At 35.0% G+C, this 18,943-nt stretch overlaps 1 protein-coding gene across 1 annotated transcript in view; it reads left to right on the top strand.

Moving 5' to 3' along the window:
* The window catches only part of PROS1 (protein S), a 68,331-nt gene that overhangs the window by 31,142 nt on the left and 18,246 nt on the right, over positions 1-18,943 (top strand). Inside the window, exons 4-10 of the mRNA XM_024558167.4 lie at positions 1,055-1,141; positions 2,696-2,818; positions 2,921-3,052; positions 6,188-6,313; positions 8,475-8,596; positions 10,384-10,499; positions 16,828-17,017. Coding sequence (XP_024413935.3) covers positions 1,055-1,141; positions 2,696-2,818; positions 2,921-3,052; positions 6,188-6,313; positions 8,475-8,596; positions 10,384-10,499; positions 16,828-17,017 — 896 coding nt within the window. The remainder of the gene's footprint in view (positions 1-1,054; positions 1,142-2,695; positions 2,819-2,920; positions 3,053-6,187; positions 6,314-8,474; positions 8,597-10,383; positions 10,500-16,827; positions 17,018-18,943) is intronic.

Below are 18,943 nucleotides of genomic sequence, written 5' to 3'. Positions count from 1 at the left end.
GAGGAGTGTTCTATTGTGTAAATGTCCCGTAGTTGTTTTATCCACTCATGTACTGATGGCCACTTGGGCTGCTTCCTTATCTTGGTGATTGTAAATAATGCTGCAATGAACATAGGGGTGCTTATGTTTTTCAAATTAGTGTTTTGGGTTTCTTTGGATATATTCCCAGAAGTGGGATCACTGGGTCAAAAGGCAGATCCATTTTTAATTTTTTGAGGTATCTCCATACTGCTTTTCACAGTGGCTGCACTAGTCTGCCTTCCCACCAACAGTGCAAAAGGGTTCCTCTTTCTGCATATCCTTGCCAGCACTTGTTGTTTGTTGATTTATTGATGATATCCATTGTGACAGGTGTGATATGATATCTTTTTGTGGTTTTAATTTGAGTTTCTCTGATAATTAGTGACATTGAGCATCTTTTCATATGTCTGTTGGCCATCTGTATGTCCTTTTTGGAGAAGTGTCTATTCAGGTCCTTTGCCCATTGTTTAATTGGGTGGTTCGTTTTATTCCTAATTACTTTAAAGACAGTAAGTGTTTTTTCTCTGTTGTTTCAATTGTTATTTCTGCCAGATTGCCATATCTAATTTTATAGGGTTGGAGTGAGGAATAAACTGAGTACAGTAAACCTGCTTTGCTTTGTAATATAGAGGCATTATGCAAATACTATGTTAGTCTCTATGCAACATTGGAAGAATTGGAAGCTGTCTACAGCAACCAGAAACACTATTTCTATTGATTTAATTACAGACATTTTCTAAATCAGACTTCGGTCTACAGATTTGAAGATAAATATAGGTCTCTGCTACAGAATTAAGAACATAGATTTGTGACAATAAATTGCTTTGCCAATTCAAGATCTTTCTTGCTTCTGGCTTTAAGGTTCTTTTCCAAAGAGAAGCTTCCATAAACCTATTTTTCATAATTCTGTATTTTTGCGATCTTGCTTTTGAATGCTGAATCCTGTAAATCCACAGGATCACAATTTCTGCCATGATTTCAGATCAAGTAAGCATGTCTACGCTAACAAAATTACACTTGTTTGTATTTACAGATTGTCTTGGCTCTTTCCGGGGTGGATTATTCATTGCTGCACGTCAGTCAAGTAATGCTTACACTGACCTAAGGAGCTGTGTCAATGGTAACCATCGCTACAATCAATTTAAAAACAAAACCAACCAAAACCTGCAAGTAAAGCACACCCATGAAAATATAATGTTGAAAAATTAATAAATGAACCCTTGAAGGTTATGCCCAAAAAGGAGTTATTCTCACAATGCATTTAAAAAAATGTTTTTCTTATATAAATGCTGTTGTTTTAGGCCAAATGAATTTCCACCTAGTGTTTAAATTGAACAGTGTGCCTTGTTTACTAAGCTTTAGATGGTTGACATCAGAATTTTATTCCCGACAGCTATATTTTGGCTGTCGTTACATAATCATGTAGTATGACCAGATGTTATAGTTGAAGAACAGATCCAAATGGAGCCGTGTTTATTCTTCTGACTTGGTGTCAAGAACATCAATGTGGAAAATGTTATGATACCAAATTAGTCTTCTCCCTCTGAAGTTCACATAGGGTCTAGTACGTTATCTGTCTCTGATTCACCAATTTCCCAACTGAGAGCCAGAGAAAAGTGAAATTGCAAGATGTAAATTGGGATGTTCGCAGTGAATATTTTATGTGCAGCATTGGCAATATCTAGATATTTATCTGTATTTTCTCTAATTTAAAGTTGGTTTTATTTACGTAAGTAAAACTGAACACATACATTTAATTCACACTTAATCTTTTTTAATTTACCAAAGAACAGGGAAATAATTTGATAACAATTTCCTGATTAGCTTTTCTATCATTTAGCTAATACTTAATTTATTACTACTTTTCAAAAAAAATGTGAACTTACAAGAACATTTCTTTTGAAAAATTCAGTAATTAAGTTTAAGCTAGATTAAAAAATTTTTTTCTTTGCAAGTAACAAATTTTTTTTTAGCTAACTTAAGCACAGGGGACTATACTGACAGGATGGAAGGAACGCCCAGAGCTGACTAGGAGGGCTTGAGAAGCAGGTGTGGGAATGTGTAGGAACCAAGGGACCACTGCAGTGTCCGGTGAGGAGAGAGAAACCACAAATGAGTAAAGAAACAAATGAGCCTATCATTTAAGATAGTGATAAAGTGCTCTCACATTGTATGATGATTAAGCCCCGCCCCTAAGAATCACAGTACTCTGCTACCTGTTGTTTAATGTCTGAAAAACATTATTTCATGTATTTTGACCAGAGTTCTATGTATTTAAGGCAGGGGGATAAATCTGGCCCCTGTTACTCTATTTTAGCCTAGATTGGAAGTCCCCATTTTTTTCTATTGATTTTGAGAGTACTTTTATTTGTTCTGCATATCTCATGGAATTGGTTTGAGGGTCAAATAAGGTAATATATATGAAAAAAAATTTAAATTACAGCTATAAAATACTGTACATATTTGCATATATAAAAGTAGTTTCCTTTTGAAAATAATTATAAAGATTTTTCTCTTGGATTCACTACTCTATGAAGAAGTATTATATGAAGGAAGGAGTTACAATTTTTTTGGTTTATTACAGACTTTATGCCCAGGATTTCTATTAAAAGGCATATAATTTTATCTCACCATGGCACACGGTAAACATTAAATAGACGTCTGTCTCCTTTAGCCATTCCAGACCAGTGTACACCTCTGCCATGCAATGAAGATGGATATGCGAGCTGCAAAGACGGCAAAGCTGCGTTCACTTGCATCTGTAAATCGGGTTGGCAAGGACAGAGGTGTGAATTTGGTATGTGTGATCGCACACCTACCCGGCTTTCCTGGACTGACCTCCTGAAAAGTTTTCTGAAGGCTTTATCACTTTAAAAATAATTTATTCCCCCCTTTTTAGATATAAATGAATGCAGAAATCCCTTAAATACAAATGGAGGTTGCAGTCAGATTTGTGATAATACACCTGGAAGTTATCACTGTTCCTGTAAAACTGGTTTTGTTCTCCTTTCAAATAAAAAGGACTGTAAAGGTAAGAGCAAGAGGGTAAGAGAAGAAGAAGGTGTTTACCATGTGACAGTAAAATTCAGTTAGAGAAATTTCCACAGGAAATTCTTGTAAAACTTTCTGGTTATAAGCTGTAATAATAAATACACATTATTATCCACTTGAAGCCTTGTGATATTATGGGACTGCCTTTTAGTTTATTATTTATGGGAATTTTATTATTTATATTTTATTGTTTTCTTATTTTAGTTATTTATATAATATTGTTTTCTTGTTGTGTATATATGTGTGTACACACATGTGATTACATTTTAATAAAGAATTTCATTATATGGTGTTAAAGCGAAGTTTCAGTGCCAGTCCTTGCATACTACAGTGTTGGGAAAATGGTTGTTTATACTTCCTTTTTCAGACACTATAATATTATTTCCTTTATTCCAATAAGAGAAACAACTATACAAAGAAATTCAGCACAATCCTCAGTAACTTCTTTTATTGTATTTTATATTTCCTTGTCAATACCTTTCTAATTTCCAATATAAAGCCTTCCTCTTGCACCTCATTTCTGGTTGTGGTTTTGGAAGAATGAAATCTGATTTTCTTTCTTTTTATAAATATAAGAGCACATCATTGTTCATAAGTCTTTTTTTTTAATTTCAGACCTAAGTAATTCCTGTCAATTTAGCTTTTTAACAGTCATTTTACTAGTTTATTTCTTTTTTTTCTTTATGCTTCTCTTTTCCCCAAGTTTTGACCTTTTTCTTTCTCCATAATGTCTTTTCCATGAGGCTGCTTTAACTGCCATAACTAAATGTTCAGGTGTAAGTGCTAAGTGTGTGGATGACTAAAAATGAAATTTTCCCGCCTAAATTTAAATTTTGCCTTTAGAAACTGGAAGTGAGTTTTCTTTATTCCCTTTCCTTCCTTCCTCTCTTCTTCCCTTTCCTTCCTTCCTCTCTTCTTCCCTTTCCTTCCTTCTTCTCTTCTTCCTTCCCTCCCTCCCCTCTTTCTTTCCTTCCTGACCTTCTTCCTTCTTCCGCCCTCCCTTCCTGTCTTTCTTTTTCTTCTCCTTCTCTCCCATTTGCTCCTTCTCTTCCTCCTTCTCCTCCTCCTCATCCTGTTCTTCTTGCTACAAGGTTAAAAAAATAGTAAATTAAAATGTAAAGTTTTCTTGTTCGACTCCATTCATATCTGCTTTGGTAAATCCACCAAATTAAATAGTCAGGGAATGGTCTGTCCCTCACTACACTGTAGTGTTCAGTATAGTGTAATTTAGTATATGTTTTTTAAAGCACATTTAAATGACTAAAGTGAACTATATTAACTAACAATGTCTTCTAAACACATGCCTAATTTGTGACCACATATCTTTCTTTTCTGCCTTTTTGAAAGTCTATTTCAGGTTAGAAATTTAGAACACCAATGTCATTAGAACACCAGTTATAGAAAACCATCAGAATGCAGGATACCATATGTATGCCATAAACAAATTATACCCACACATACGTCTATACTTAAAAACTGAATTAGTCTGTCCTGAGGAGTTTGTGATTTATATTTTTAATTAAAAGGCACTTAATCCTTAGACATTGAATTTATACATGTGTATGTAAATTTTTACGAAAAGTACTCACAGATAAGAATGTCCCAGATGACCAGAACCTATGGTCTTAATTTACATAGCTTTTTATCCATGATAACTAAGGAATAGAGTACAGAACTATTAGAAGAATATGTATACAGCTATTACAGTAAGGCCTTTGTCAACGTGTGAATGTGCTTGGATCAGGTTGCCAGTAAATGTCTAAAAATTCAACAGTAAAACTTTTCACCAGTCATTTATGTCAGTGTAGAGTCGTAAAATCAATGTGCTAGAACCTGAACTCATATGACTTAAATAATTCCTTGCAATAGTTCTCAGACCAAGTAATTTAAACATGTGTTTTTATTTTCTTTTAAAAATACTAAATATTTTATTTTGAAGTAACTGTAGATTCACATGCAATTGTAAGAAATAATAATAAGAGATCCTATATACCCTTCATCCAGTTTTTCCTGATGGTAACATTTCACAAAACTAGTACATGATCATATCCAGGATACTGACACTAATACAGTCAAAACACAGACAGATTCCCTTACCACAAGGGATTGATTCTACTGTTTTTGTGCATGTCACTTTAAGTAGGGTAATGTCTGAAATTTTGGCTATTACTCTGTTGAAAAATTGAACTCCCAACTTTTTAGAGTAGAAAATACATTTTTCATTCTAACTTGACCTTCTTCAGAGAGTACAAATGAGGAAAGTTCACTTACAATTAGATCTCCCTTGAACTATTTCTGTCATTTGTTTTTGTTTTTTTCACAGGTGTTTATTATCTAGTAACTAATTGCAATCAATATTTTGTCTCCTTCTCTACTATATAATACGTAAATGCATCTGAAATGTCAGGAATGTTAATTTAGCACTAAAATTTGTATTGGATTAACTGCAGATTTATAAATACTTTGAGACCTTATTCAATCTCATTTTATTTTATTTTATTTTTGATTTTTTATTGATATTCTAGTACAGGTTTCCCAATTTTTCCCTCTTTGCTCTCCTCTGCCCAGTCCAACCCCCCAACCCCTACCCCCATAATTGCCAATGTCATTTTAAGTTTGAATCATTCTTGAATATTTTAGGCAACGATAATGGTATGCAGATTTAGCTATTGTCCATTTCCAAGGGAAAAAAAATAAGACTGATAAGCTGGCTCATTTTTATTTTTTATATTTTTGATAACACAAAGTGAATATGCTTTTAAGACCATAATTCAGTAATATATATTTAGGAATACATATTAATATTCTGGTGAATCCCTTATCCTATTTATTTTCATACTGTAACCGGTAGATAAGACAATAACTAAAGTCCTGCTTTTCTTTTACATAACTACACAGGGGCATTGCAAACATTAATCAGATTGTTTTCATTTGCATAAAGATACATTTAGTGAACTAAAACGTGGTGATAGACTTAATATTTTGTTATTCCCAGGCCACTCTGTTGTGTTATTTCATATATTAAACCAGGTCCAGGAAACACAGATCAAGGGTTCTTTGCTAGCAGCTTCTGGTATGAGAAAAATGTTCTTTAACATATTGGTTTCATTTATAGATGTGGATGAATGCTCTGTGAAGCCTGGCATTTGTGGCACAGCTGTGTGCAAGAACTTCCCAGGAGACTTTGAATGTGAATGTGCTGAAGGTTACAGATACAATCCCACATCAAAGTCTTGTGAAGGTAGAGTTGTGATGGTGTCATTGTTGGTGGTGGAGAGAGTGGGTTTGAACCCTGATTTGATATTAGAAGCATTGGTTCTGTTTGACATCAACAATCAGATTTTCTAAGATGGTAAAATCCATCTTATAGTTTGGTCAGTTGAGTAATCATTGGCTTCCTTCCAGAGTAAAAGTATATGTAAGACACATGATTGTTAGGTTTAGTGCTTTGATTGGTTGTCTAAGCTAAATATGGATTGGAGACCTCACATGTATGAGAAAAGCAAAATACACACATTTTTACATCATTTAAATAATTCAAAGATAAAAAAATTTTCAAGCTGGAAGGAATAACGCACATATACAAAAAGACAGGTTTAAAATTGGAGACAACTGTACTTGAACAATAAAAAAATGTGGGAAAAAAAGAAAAAAAATCATGTGGGCATTACTTACAATAAGGGTGGCTAGAAACCTTCAATTTTATACCAGCTATGATTTTCTGTGTGTGAAGTAGGAAATGACTAAGTTCTATTATAATTAAATGCACAAAAAAGACAAATAAAAACATAACCAAATGATAACAGCTCTAGAAATGAGAGAAGCACTGATTAGTACTGTCGGTGCCTGTGGATGAGGGACGATGCTCATTTCTTCTGGCTCATCCCTGCAGTGGTGCTGCATGGGTGCCTCGGGCAGCTTGGATGCACGTATTAGGTAGGGCATTAGTATTTTTTTTATCATGAATATATACAGATTATCTCATACCCTCTTTTAAATTTTTTAAAATTTCAAAATGAATTTAATACTATGACTAAAACTAATAAAATAGTAATTTTTCTATTGTGGCAAACTATATATGAGATATAATGTGGCTGTTTCACCATTTTCCCGTGTACAGTTCAGTGGCATTATTTATATTTTACATAGTCATGTAACCGTTACCATTATCTGTTCTAAAACTTTTCACCATCCCAAACAGAACTCTAACCATTAGCAGTTAATTGCTCTTTCTCCCTTTTCCAAACCCTGGTCATCTCTAATCTGCTTTCTGCCTCTCTGAATTTGCCTAACTTAATAATAATTTGAGAATACAGTTTTTCAATTACATCTACTCCTCTTGAGATTTTGAGGCCTTACCTCTTCGTGCACTCACCAGAAACACCCCCGCCCCCTCCACATGCACGCCATTTTTACTCTCCCGCCACCCCAGACAGAAGTTACTGTGGTAAACCCTAGGCATTTATAGACTGAACATTAGTCAACTTTACCATCGATATTGTAGTTCTATTTAGTGAATGACAGATTAAAAAAATGATTTATATGACATAATATTTTTTGCTTTAATTATATAACATTCAATTTTAATGGTGTTGAGGGTTCACTAATTTTGAGGTTCTATTTTAAAGCATTTTGTGTTATTAGAGCACTTATGAATCTTGGAATTTTCAAAGATCTCATTGGGTGCTTTCATTAAAATGGCTAGTAGCTCTGAAGTGGACTTTAGCTGAAGCTTATTATTACAAATTTTCAATAATGATTTTTCTCAAAATATGGAGTGGGAACAGGGACCACATAGATTTCACAATATGGGAGATAATATAACACAGGGAGGTTTTTGTTTTTGTTTTATTATAGATAAGAAAAAAGGTATATCCTTAAATTTATTGCCACCATTAATCATTGCATTATGAAAAGTCAAATGGTTTTGATATTGTCATGTAATCTTCAATTACATTGACTTTCAGTTAAAAGGAGTCTTTTCTTCCCTATCTTCCTTTCCTCCTTCCTCCTCCTCTCCTCTCTCCCTTCCCTTTCTTTTCTTTGAAGAAAAGAATTGGGAGGTTGTGTCAATGGAATGATATAATCAGAAATGACAACTAACTTGAGGTTCAGTCCTTTTTTTCCTTCAAATTCACAGTCAGAAAATTGGTAAACTTGTTATATTTTTGTTAATTGTTAATGGAATTTGTACATTAAATTTGTGGTTTCAGGTTAGTAAATACATAGGAATTACACTTGTGAATCATTTAAATTTCCATGCCAAGTGTCTAAATGTAATTTGATATAGAGATCTCTTTCACTAGGGATCTATTATCATTGATACATCTAACTAAATCAGAATACTCCTACCAGATTGAGCGTTTAGGAGACACTAAGACTTATGTTCCCTTTTACCCCAGATGTGGATGAATGCTCTGACCACGTGTGTGCTCAACTTTGTGTCAATTACCCTGGAGGTTATTCTTGTTACTGTGATGGGAAGAAAGGATTCAGACTTGCCCAAGATCAGAGGAATTGTGAGGTAACATTTTGCAATGCTAAACATCCCATCTCTCTTCCAAAAGAAGAATCCAGGCACTTTTCAGGAAGATATAGATGTTCTACAATTACTACCGTAGTTCCATTTATACTGAGAGTCACAATCTATTTGCTAACTGTGGTCATGTAAAGTCATAAACAGTTGGGAATCATCATTGCCTGAGTAAGAAGAAAACTGCAGGGTCCCAGTTCGGAGAGGCTCATCTGTACGGCATATACCTTTACACAATACAAAATACATGTGCTGATTTAAGAAACTTAAGGAAAGCTGAGGTTTATACTTCTCTTTGTGAGAAAAACAATCTTGCATTGAAACGTGAGTGAAAACATTTCCTAGTGTCTACTTTTCTTCATTCACCATTCTGACAAGTTTGATCACACCTTAGGCGTGTTAGTACCTGCAGGAGCGCTCACAAAATCGTGGGTGGAAACAGCTCTGTCGGACTGGGACGCTGAGTGGGGTTTGAGTATATCAGACTTCTTACAAGCTGGTTTTGTTCATCTGTGTTTATTAAACTTGCTTTTAGTTACTCAGATTTAACACATAATTGACCAGAAATTGAACGTTGGGGGTAGGTTCTAGTTTTCCCTTTATTCAAATAAATAGATCAACCTCTGAAGCTATTTTTTTTTTCTGAATGAGGATCATGTGTTTGTGATTCTTAGTGTAGTTCTTGTATCTCTTTTACTTTTACAAGTGAAAGTGAAATCTTGTATGATTATGAGGCAAACAGTAAAAGACAAAATCCTTAATAACAATTTAATTGTGTGTATACACATGCTTCTTTATCATTGAGACAAACCTGTATTATGTCTCCCAAAATGAGACATTCAGTGTTTCCTTCCTACTTGGTAGAGGATGGCGAGGTGAGATAGTTGGCCTATGTACTAACTTTGGAAATACTTACTTGAAATGCCATGCTGTGTCAACATCTATTTCATAATTTACTGTTAAAATTTGAGTATTTATTGTAGTTACACATCACCATCTACCTCTGAATAGGTTTATTAAAGTTGTAGGAGGAGAGGAAATGTTATTTCTGGACCTAGATTTAATACAGTGCTATGTACACAATTCCTTCCAAAATAGCCATATATGTGCCTAAGAATTTGTCTCTAAAAGACTTTACATTTTAATGTTTATTTTTATTTTTCAGAAGAAAGTACTTGATTTCAAATTTAATGACTCTAAATCACTTTTTGGTATCTTCCTTGGAGACTGCAATGATACCTTATTTATATTTATTCCATCTAAGTTTTTCAATGTTCCCTTTCCTGTCTGGGTAGCACAATTTTTGCTCAGAAACTTTTTGCTTACTAATGAATGAGTGAACAAATGAGGTACCATTTATTGGTACATTAATTTTCTCACCTATTTATGACTCCAAATAAAAATAACTTTCAGAAATAATTCGTGGAAGGTATGAAACCTGGATCAGTGAAATAAGCTGTTACATATTGTTACCAGAGGGAGAAGTTTGTGTTTCACATTGTGATTTACAAAGGAAAAATATTAAAGACAAAAATGTGAAGCTACACACATTCAACAAGATTTTAAAGCACACATGTGCTTGGAGATTATACTGATGGACTCTTCAAGAAAGTAAAAGATAGTACTTTATTATTACCAACGTATTTTAAATTTATTTTAGTGTATCGTAGAGGACACATTTGGCCAGAACTCTAGCAGCCAAAGAAACGATGCGTGATCTGACAAAAACATCAAGCGGTAGATGATGCGTTTTGTGTGTTTTCTTTTCTCTCCTCCAGGCTATTCCAGTGTGCCTTCCCTTGGACCTTGAAAAAAATTATGAACTACTTTACTTGGCAGAGCAGTTTGCAGGGGTTGTTTTATATCTAAAATTTCGCTTACCGGATGTCATCAGGTGAGGTACCAATCAATGTCAGTGACAATTTCTAGAGGTAAGCAGGTCAGGATAGAAGAAGGAAGTGACTGAAAAAGTTTGAAATGTATGAAGTTGCATTAAAAATCAGATAATTTAGGTACATTATCAATCAGATTATACGGAAAACCATGAAGTTAAGTCATTCCTTCGAGTGTGTAATCTTCATGCCAGAACCAATTTGGGTCTTCCCGGCAGGTTTTCCCCAGTGACCATATTTCCCTTATTCCCTCATCCTTCCTTTTTTAGTGAATACTCATTTACTAAGAAGCTGGGAAAGTAGATTTAGTATATGTGTAAAACTTTTACCGTTTTTTATATATGTTTTAAAAACTAATGAGAAAGACTCAAAATATTGCTTTTAAATGTGATTATATTCATACTTATTAAGGAAAATTCATAAGATTGCTTAAGTACAATTAAGGAAATGAATCACAGGTTTTAGTAGACTCTCTGAGTACTTTACTTTCTATTCCTATAGTTAGGGTGGTGTTAGGAAGGAAGTAGTTGCTTCTGGTTTTGAGTCATGATTCTACTTTAATTATCAAAATTTCTCAGAGTCACACACTCTCTGAAAAAAGAAATTGGAGTTGGAATAATGTCAAGGAAACATGTTTGCGAGTGTTATAGAGTCCAAATTTTAAAATACTTTAATTAAATAAGTAGCCATATGTAGAATTTAATTCATTACGTGCATGAGCAATTTTTCTTTAAATGTGAATTCAAAGAAATCTTAGTATTAAGAATCATTGAAATTTATTCTGAGATTCACTGATGTAATTGTGCTTCTTCAACACTTTATTTTCTGCTACAACCTGGTTTTTCCCTTTAACATCTCAGAACAGATAGTATCATCTAGTGATAGATTAGAGATAACTGTTCTGTGCCAAGTGCATAACATGAGACAGGAAAAAATAACTATCGACTACTTTCAGGCATGTTCAGGGGTATTCATTTCTCAGAGACAATTCACAATAGCTTGGACTCTAACATTGGATCAAATTGGCCAAATAATTATTTTTCCCAGGTTTATTTATTTACTTAGTTAATTACTTAGTTTAAGCTTTTCATGGAGGTATAATATATACAGAAATGTACATGTTTTAAATGTACAGCTTGATGAATTTTTATGAACTGCCGCCTGTGTGACCAAGAAAAAGAACAGCTAGTGTTTTTTTGATGTTTTTCTGTTTTTGCAAATTCCTTCAGCTGTTTTCCATGATCAAATACTCTACCCAAAAGTTAACAAATTTACTATTTTTTTTACTCTGCAGTACTTACGAAAAAACAATGAACTGTTCCCCAGTGTAATGATTCAGTATGTTGATGTATTTCAGAAAGAAAATATGCAGAACATGACTCTGAATTACTGGTTCAGCATGATTTTACAAAGAGACAGAAATTATCTTCATAATAGAATTATTATGGAAGATTCTGAGCATACACAGATTTAGATGTTGGCAAGATAACACATGCTTCACATCAGCAAAATATGATGATTATGAAAAAGAAGTACTTTTTCTACGAAAAATTACTTTCTTATAAAATAACCTGAGTTCAGTATATTTCTCCTACATTGTTATCCATTTAAAACACTTTACTTCACATTTACCTCTTTAGAATATTTCCGTGAAATTCTAGGATTAAAAAGATTATCCTATCACCTTTTCTTTGTTCCATTTGAAGTAGTTCGGAGCTGCATTGCAAATGGTACCTCTGTTGTTATTACCGTTACACGTGATGGTAAGGTGTGGGGTTCCTTGTCTTATTTAACGGAAGTCCTAACTTTTTAAATTAAGTTATCTTTGTGTTAATCTAACTCAGATGACTCATAGTTACACAACTACTTTTATATTCCTTGTCTTTTTTCTATCATTTTGATTTGCTGGTCCCTTTGATAATTTATTGCTGATTCTCATTAAAGTGTCCAATGGGCATTGAATCAATACATGTTATTTTAAAATATAGCATCTTTAAGATTTTTTTCCCTTGTAATATCTACATCTGTGTCCAGAGTCTCAATAGCAACAGACATTGCCAGAACTCTAATACCCCAAAACACATGGCTAGACTGTATCTGTTTTTTGAAGGTAAAATTGGTATATAATATTATGGGTTGGGGGAGGCAAAAACCTGGAATTTATTTATAAAAAATTGTGTATTTATTCTTACTCGTTAAACTTCAGTCACTTTCAAAGTACCCTCCATTTGATACAATATACCTATCAAGACATTTTTTCCACTGCTCAAAACACTGTTTGAACTTGTCAGTTTTGATGCCTTTTAGTGCTTCTGCCTCTTCCATATCAGCAAACGTTTCCCTTTAAGGACTTTTTTCATCTGGGGAACCTAAAAAAAAGTCACTCCCAGCGAGATCCTATGAATAGGGATGGGGGGCACAGGGATCATACCCTTTTTGGTCAAAAACTGCTGAACACTCAGCGCAGTGTGCAAAGGTGGGCTCGTAAATCACCCATCATGAAATGGGTAGAGTGTTGAGTCTTCAAAAAAAAATTCACTGAAGCTGAACACAGTTTCTTACAACACCAGCTGGTACACTGATACAGATGGGGTTCTAGAACACTCACCTAGCAGGGGAAGCCTGTACTACAAGGGGCTCACCGTCTAGAAGATAATTCCATTTTGGGGGGATCTTCCCCTTATATGTAAGTTTCAGGTGTACTTTATAATTTGATAATGTTTATGCTACTGAGGGATTACCCCCAAAAGTCTGGTTACTGTGCTTTACCATACAATTGACCCCCTTTGCCGTTCTCACCTACCCCTCAAACTCCCTTCCCCTCTGGTACTACCAATCTATTCTCTGTATCTATGAATTTGTTTTATTTCCATGTGTTGTTTGTTTGTTTTAAATTCATGCAGTATTAGTCCTTCTCTATCTGATTTATTTCACTCTGTTCTTTTTATCTCACAGCAAGATTTCATTCCTTTTATGGATGAGTAGTAGTCCTGTGTGTGTGTGAGAGTGTGTGTGTGCACATGTGTGTGTGTGTGTACCACATCGTCTTCATCCATTCATCTGTCACACACTTACGTTGTTTTTTGTATTTTGGCTATTGTAAATAATGCTACATTGAACGCAGAGGTGCATTTATCTTTTCAAATTAATGTTTTGTGTTCTTTGAATAAACATCCAGCAGTGGGGTTCTGGATTATATGGTAGTTCCATTCTTAATTTTTTGAGGAATCTCCATACTGTTTTCCACAGTGGTGCACCAGTTTACTTTACTACCAACAGTGTATGAGGGTTCTCTTTTCTCCACATCTTAGCCAACATTCGTTCGTTCTTGTCTTATTGATAATAGGTATTCTAACAAGTCTGAGGTTATATCTCATTATAGATTCGATTTGCATTATTCTAATTATTAGTGAAGTTGAGCATCTTTTCATGTGCCTGTTGGCTATCTGTATGCCTTCTTTGGGAAAATGTCTATTCAGATTTTCTGCTCATTTTAAAACTATTATTGTTGAGTTGTGTGATATTAATCTTTTGTTGGATGTATGGTTTGCAAATATCTTCTCCAGTTTGATAGGTTGCCTTTTCGTTTTGATGATGGTTTCCTTTGCTGTGTAGAAGCTTTTGGTTTGATGTAGTTCCATTTTTTATTTGTGCTTTTGTTTTGCTTTCCTTTAGAGTCAGATCCATGAAAACTTTGCAAAGACATATGTCAAGGAGCTCACATCCTGTTTTCTATGTATTTTATAGTTTCAGGTCTTATAGTCAAATCTTTAATCCATCTTGAGTTAATTTTTGTTTATAATATGAGATAGTGGTGTAGTTTCATTCTTTTGTAAGGGGCTGTCCAGTTTTCCCAACACCATTTATTGAAGAGACTGTTCTTTCTCCATTGTATGTTCTTGACTCATTTGGCATGAATTGATTGCCCGTATACGTGTGGGTTTATTTCTGGGCTGTCAATTCTGTTCCATTGATGTGCCAATTTTTTTTACCATTATGATACCATTCTGATTACTATAGCTTTGCAGTGTGGTTTGAAATCAGGAAGTGTGATACCTCCAGCTTTAACTATTTGGGATCTTCTATGGTTCCCTACAAATTTTAGAATTATTTGTTCTAGTTCCACAAAAAATGCCATTGGAATTTTTTTATGGGGTTGAGATTTGGGGGAACAGACCATGGGGACCAGGGATTGCTGCCCCCTGCCCAGCTGGCCCTGGGGGTGCCCAGGCCTGGGGTCTAAGGCCTGGACAGTGCCCTGCAAAAGGGGGTGAACGGGGAGAGACTCTGTGGGATGGGGAGAAGGAGGGCTATGGACCGGGAAGGCAGAGGGGGTGTGAAGGGGGACAGATGGACATGGAGAGGAGTGTGGTCTGCCAGATGGGAGACAGACAAGAGAGTTCCAGGGGGAGGGAGTGGAGGGAGCCAAGGACAGCAAAACAGACAAGGGAGGGAGAGAAGGAGGGGAGAAATGGGAAAAACCAGAGACAGAAAAAGAGAGAGAGAACACACACGGGGCTAGGGAGGTTGGACAGAGATGGGTGCAGAGAGACACTGAGAGACAAAGGTGGGTGGAGAAAGAGAGGAAAGAAGACAGAAAACCAGCCCCAGTGTGACTGGAGGAGCAACCAGGAGAAAAGAAGGAAGGTGAGAATAACAAGTCACAGAGGCGGAGGCTGCGCCCAGCCCGGGGCCTGAGGGGGGGGCCTGAGGGGAGGGTCCTGTGACGTGCTAGTGGCAATGAGGGCAGGTGGCTGGAGGACGGGGCCGTTGGAATTTTGATAGGGATTGCACTGAATCTGTAGATTGCTTTGGGTAGTATGAATATTTTAACTATTAATTCTAACAATTCATGAGCACAAAATGTTTTCCCATTTGTTTGTATCGTCTTCAGTTTTTGCTGTTTTTTACCAGTGTCTTATAGTTTTCAGTGCATAGGTGTTTCACCTCCTTGGATAAATTAATTAATTGGAATTATTCTTTTTGATGCCATTGTAAATGGGATTGATTTCCTAATTTCTCTCTCTGATAGTTCGTTATTAGTGGATAGAAACACAACAGATTTCTGTACATCGATTTTGTATCCTGCAACTGTGTTGAATTCATTTATTACAACAGTTTTTTGGTGGAGTCTTTAGGGTTTTCTACATACATTATGTCATCTGAAAATCATGATTCTTACTTCTTCCATTCTGGTCTGGATGCCTTTTATTTCTTTTTCTAGCCTAATTTCTATGGCTAGGACTTCCAATAGTTTGGAATAAAACCAAATTAATTGAATAAAAGTGGCAAGAGTGGGCTTCCCTGGCTTGTTCCTGCTCTTAGAGGAAAAGCTTTCATTTTTTTCCACAAATATGTTGTTAGCTGTTGGTCTGTCATACAGCTTTTATTATGTTGAGGTACATTCCCTCTGTACCCACTTTATTGGGAGTTTTTATCATAAATGGATGTTGAATTTTGTCAAATATTTTTTCTGCATATATTGGGATGATGTATTATTTTTATTCCTCATTTTGTTCATATGGTACATTCACATTGATGGATTTGTGGATATTGGATCATCCTTGCATCCCTGGAATAAATCCCACTTGATTATGGTATATAATCCTTTTAATGTATTGTTGAATTTGGTTTGCTAGTATTAGACTATATCTTTTAAGCCCTCTTTCCATGTATTCTAGTATGAATGATTTATGCAGTTAGAGTTTTGAAGACCTTTTTGAAATCAAGTTAACAGATACATTTTTTGACTTTACATTTTTTGCTATACATGAAGGCTTAACTGTGTTTGCAATCATCCAGATGCTATTTTATGTATCTCTGTGAGTGATTTCTTCCTGACATATATGAAATCATAGGGAAAATATGCTCTTTGATGGATAAACCAATAATGAAATTGTAATATTTTTTACTAATCACTTACAGATACAGCAAAAAAAAAAACAAAAAAAACTTAACCAAATTATATAGTGTTTAAAAGATTCTAGGAGAGATACAATATGCCTAAAATTGGTACATGTGCATTAATTTGAACATTTGAAAGAGTGTCTCCAAAACAAATGCCAAAAAATGATGAAAAATTACCAAAGTATCTGTTCACTGGGATGAAAGACTCCAAGAATAAGCAAAAAATTGTAATAATTTCAACACACATGGAACCAGAGATAATACAGCAACAGTCTAATTCTGCCCTTGTCTTTTGTTAACCCCAGGGACAGAAATAGTTGACTCTTTCAACATACTGCTTTTTGCCAGTACAAGAAAAAAGGAATAATACATTGAGGCTTCCATATTCACACTATTAAGACTCTCTCTTTGTCCACTGTTTAGATTTTCAGCCACATTTGATTTCCGGACATATGATTCAGAAGGGGTTATACTCTATGCAGAATCTATTGACCACTCAGCTTGGTTCCTGATCGCAGTTCGTGATGGAAAGCTCGAAATTCAGTTTAAGAATGAACATACAACCCAGATCACAACTGGAGGCCAAGTTATTAATAATGGTGTGTGGAATATGGTACGTTGTGCAGATTTTATAAAGAATCTTTCCACTTGACATAGTTTGTATAAATCATTAATAACTTAATTTTTATAGTGATACTGAACCTAAATGGGGTTGGATTTAATCTGATGTTATATGAAATGTATTCTGTGTGCTACAAATCTATGAAATGGCTTGAAGAAGGATAACCTCACTTAATATATTCAGAATTTCTCCTGTCTGAAGTTGTTTTCAGTTATTTGCTTGACTTAGTCTATCTTTAACTTCTTACGCTTTTTTAAATCATCACTTGAGAACAATTTTCTTTGTCCCTAGACAGAGGGGAAGGGAAAGGAGAAGCAAGAGATAGAAACAGTGAAGCGAAAGGGAAGCATTGATTGGTTGCTTCTCCTGAACACACCAGGACTGGTGATCTTAGGTGCTGGGACTGAGTATCCAACCCACAACCCAGACATGTGCCCTGACTGGGAATTGAACCCACAACCTTTCAGCTATGGTTCGATGCTTCAGCTAACCAAACCACACTGGCCAGAGCTAACTTCTTACCCTTTTTAGTGGCTATCACTGGGTGAACAAGGGTGTCTCTCCTATAGGTCATGGATTATTAGCTGGCATAATAGTTTATGCAAAGATACCCCTGATCAAGGACAGCTATACTGGATAGCCACCAATTTTTTTTCAACGAAAGAGAATTACACATAGAAACAAAATCGAAGTTAATTCGCTTTTAAATATTAGCATATAGGTAATGAGTTTGTGCAGTTTACAGTTGCCAGTAGCAATTAATGCCTAGAAACTAGCATTTTAGATAATCCCTAATAATAGGACTTTATTTTAATTATCAATAACATCATTTTAATAAACTGGATTAAAATGGAGATTTTCTTAGATAACGGATTGCCTAATGTCCCAAAATAATGTATCTAAAATCACTAAGATCACTTTTTCAGCAAAAGAGAGCATTTTTTTCCCCAGTGAGTTTATACAAACAGAAAAAAGTTGATTGAAGTAGAATTCTGATAAATGCCTAATTAGGTTTTATTATGTATCACGCAGAAGGCACATGTTTAGCTGTGAGATTAACGTCATGAGTTGCAGATCATGTTCATTGAAGAATTGTCCCTGAACCATACTGTTAAAGGCAGGATTTAGGGTTGGATGGAAGGCAGCAGTTCAGCTCCATACATTTTTGTCTCCTATGTTTATGATCCTTGTTTGAAAGAAACTATTTACTGTATAGCAACATTTCAACTAAAACATTTTAGTTAAGATCTGACCAGTGTGACTCAGTTGGTTGGAGCATCATCACGTAACTGAGAGGTTGGGGGTTTAATTCCTGGTCAGGGGACATACCTAGATTGCAGGTTCAATCCCTGATCCCCGGTCTGGTGTGTATGATCCCCTGACCAGGAGCTTGCGGGAGGCAACCGATTGACATTTCTCTCTCTCCCTTTCTCTCTCTCTAAAACCAATGAAGAAAAAATGTCCTGGGCTGAGCATTAAAAAAATTAGTTAAAATCTCCCTTTTTATACTGAATGCATTTTATATAAAAATAAAATTTAGGAAAAATAAACAAGTCACAGAAAAACATTACTCTGGTAATAAATATGGAGCTGGTGGTTTTTCTTAAATTCTTAAATGAATATTTTAAGAATATGAATTCCTCCCCACATAAGTAGTATTTCTTTTCCTACTTCATATCTTTTGTTTTAAAAAATTACCACATGATATCTTATCACCTTATAATTTTGAAGGTTTATTAGTACATATAGTGCTTCAAACAAGTTTATGCAGCATAGGAGTTACTTGAAATAAATATTTTAAGTAGCATTTTGTTTTCTTTTTTCAAAAATATTTTTTATTTATTATCCTGTTACAGTTGTCCCAGTTTTTCCCTCTTTGCCCCGCTCTGCCAAGTACCCCCATTCCCTCCAGCAATC

This window comes from Desmodus rotundus, chromosome 2 (assembly GCF_022682495.2).
Source record: "Desmodus rotundus isolate HL8 chromosome 2, HLdesRot8A.1, whole genome shotgun sequence".
Lineage (NCBI taxonomy): Eukaryota > Metazoa > Chordata > Mammalia > Chiroptera > Phyllostomidae > Desmodus > Desmodus rotundus.
The sequence above is the reverse complement of the archived record's forward strand: the minus strand, read 5'-3'. Positions and strand labels throughout refer to the sequence as shown.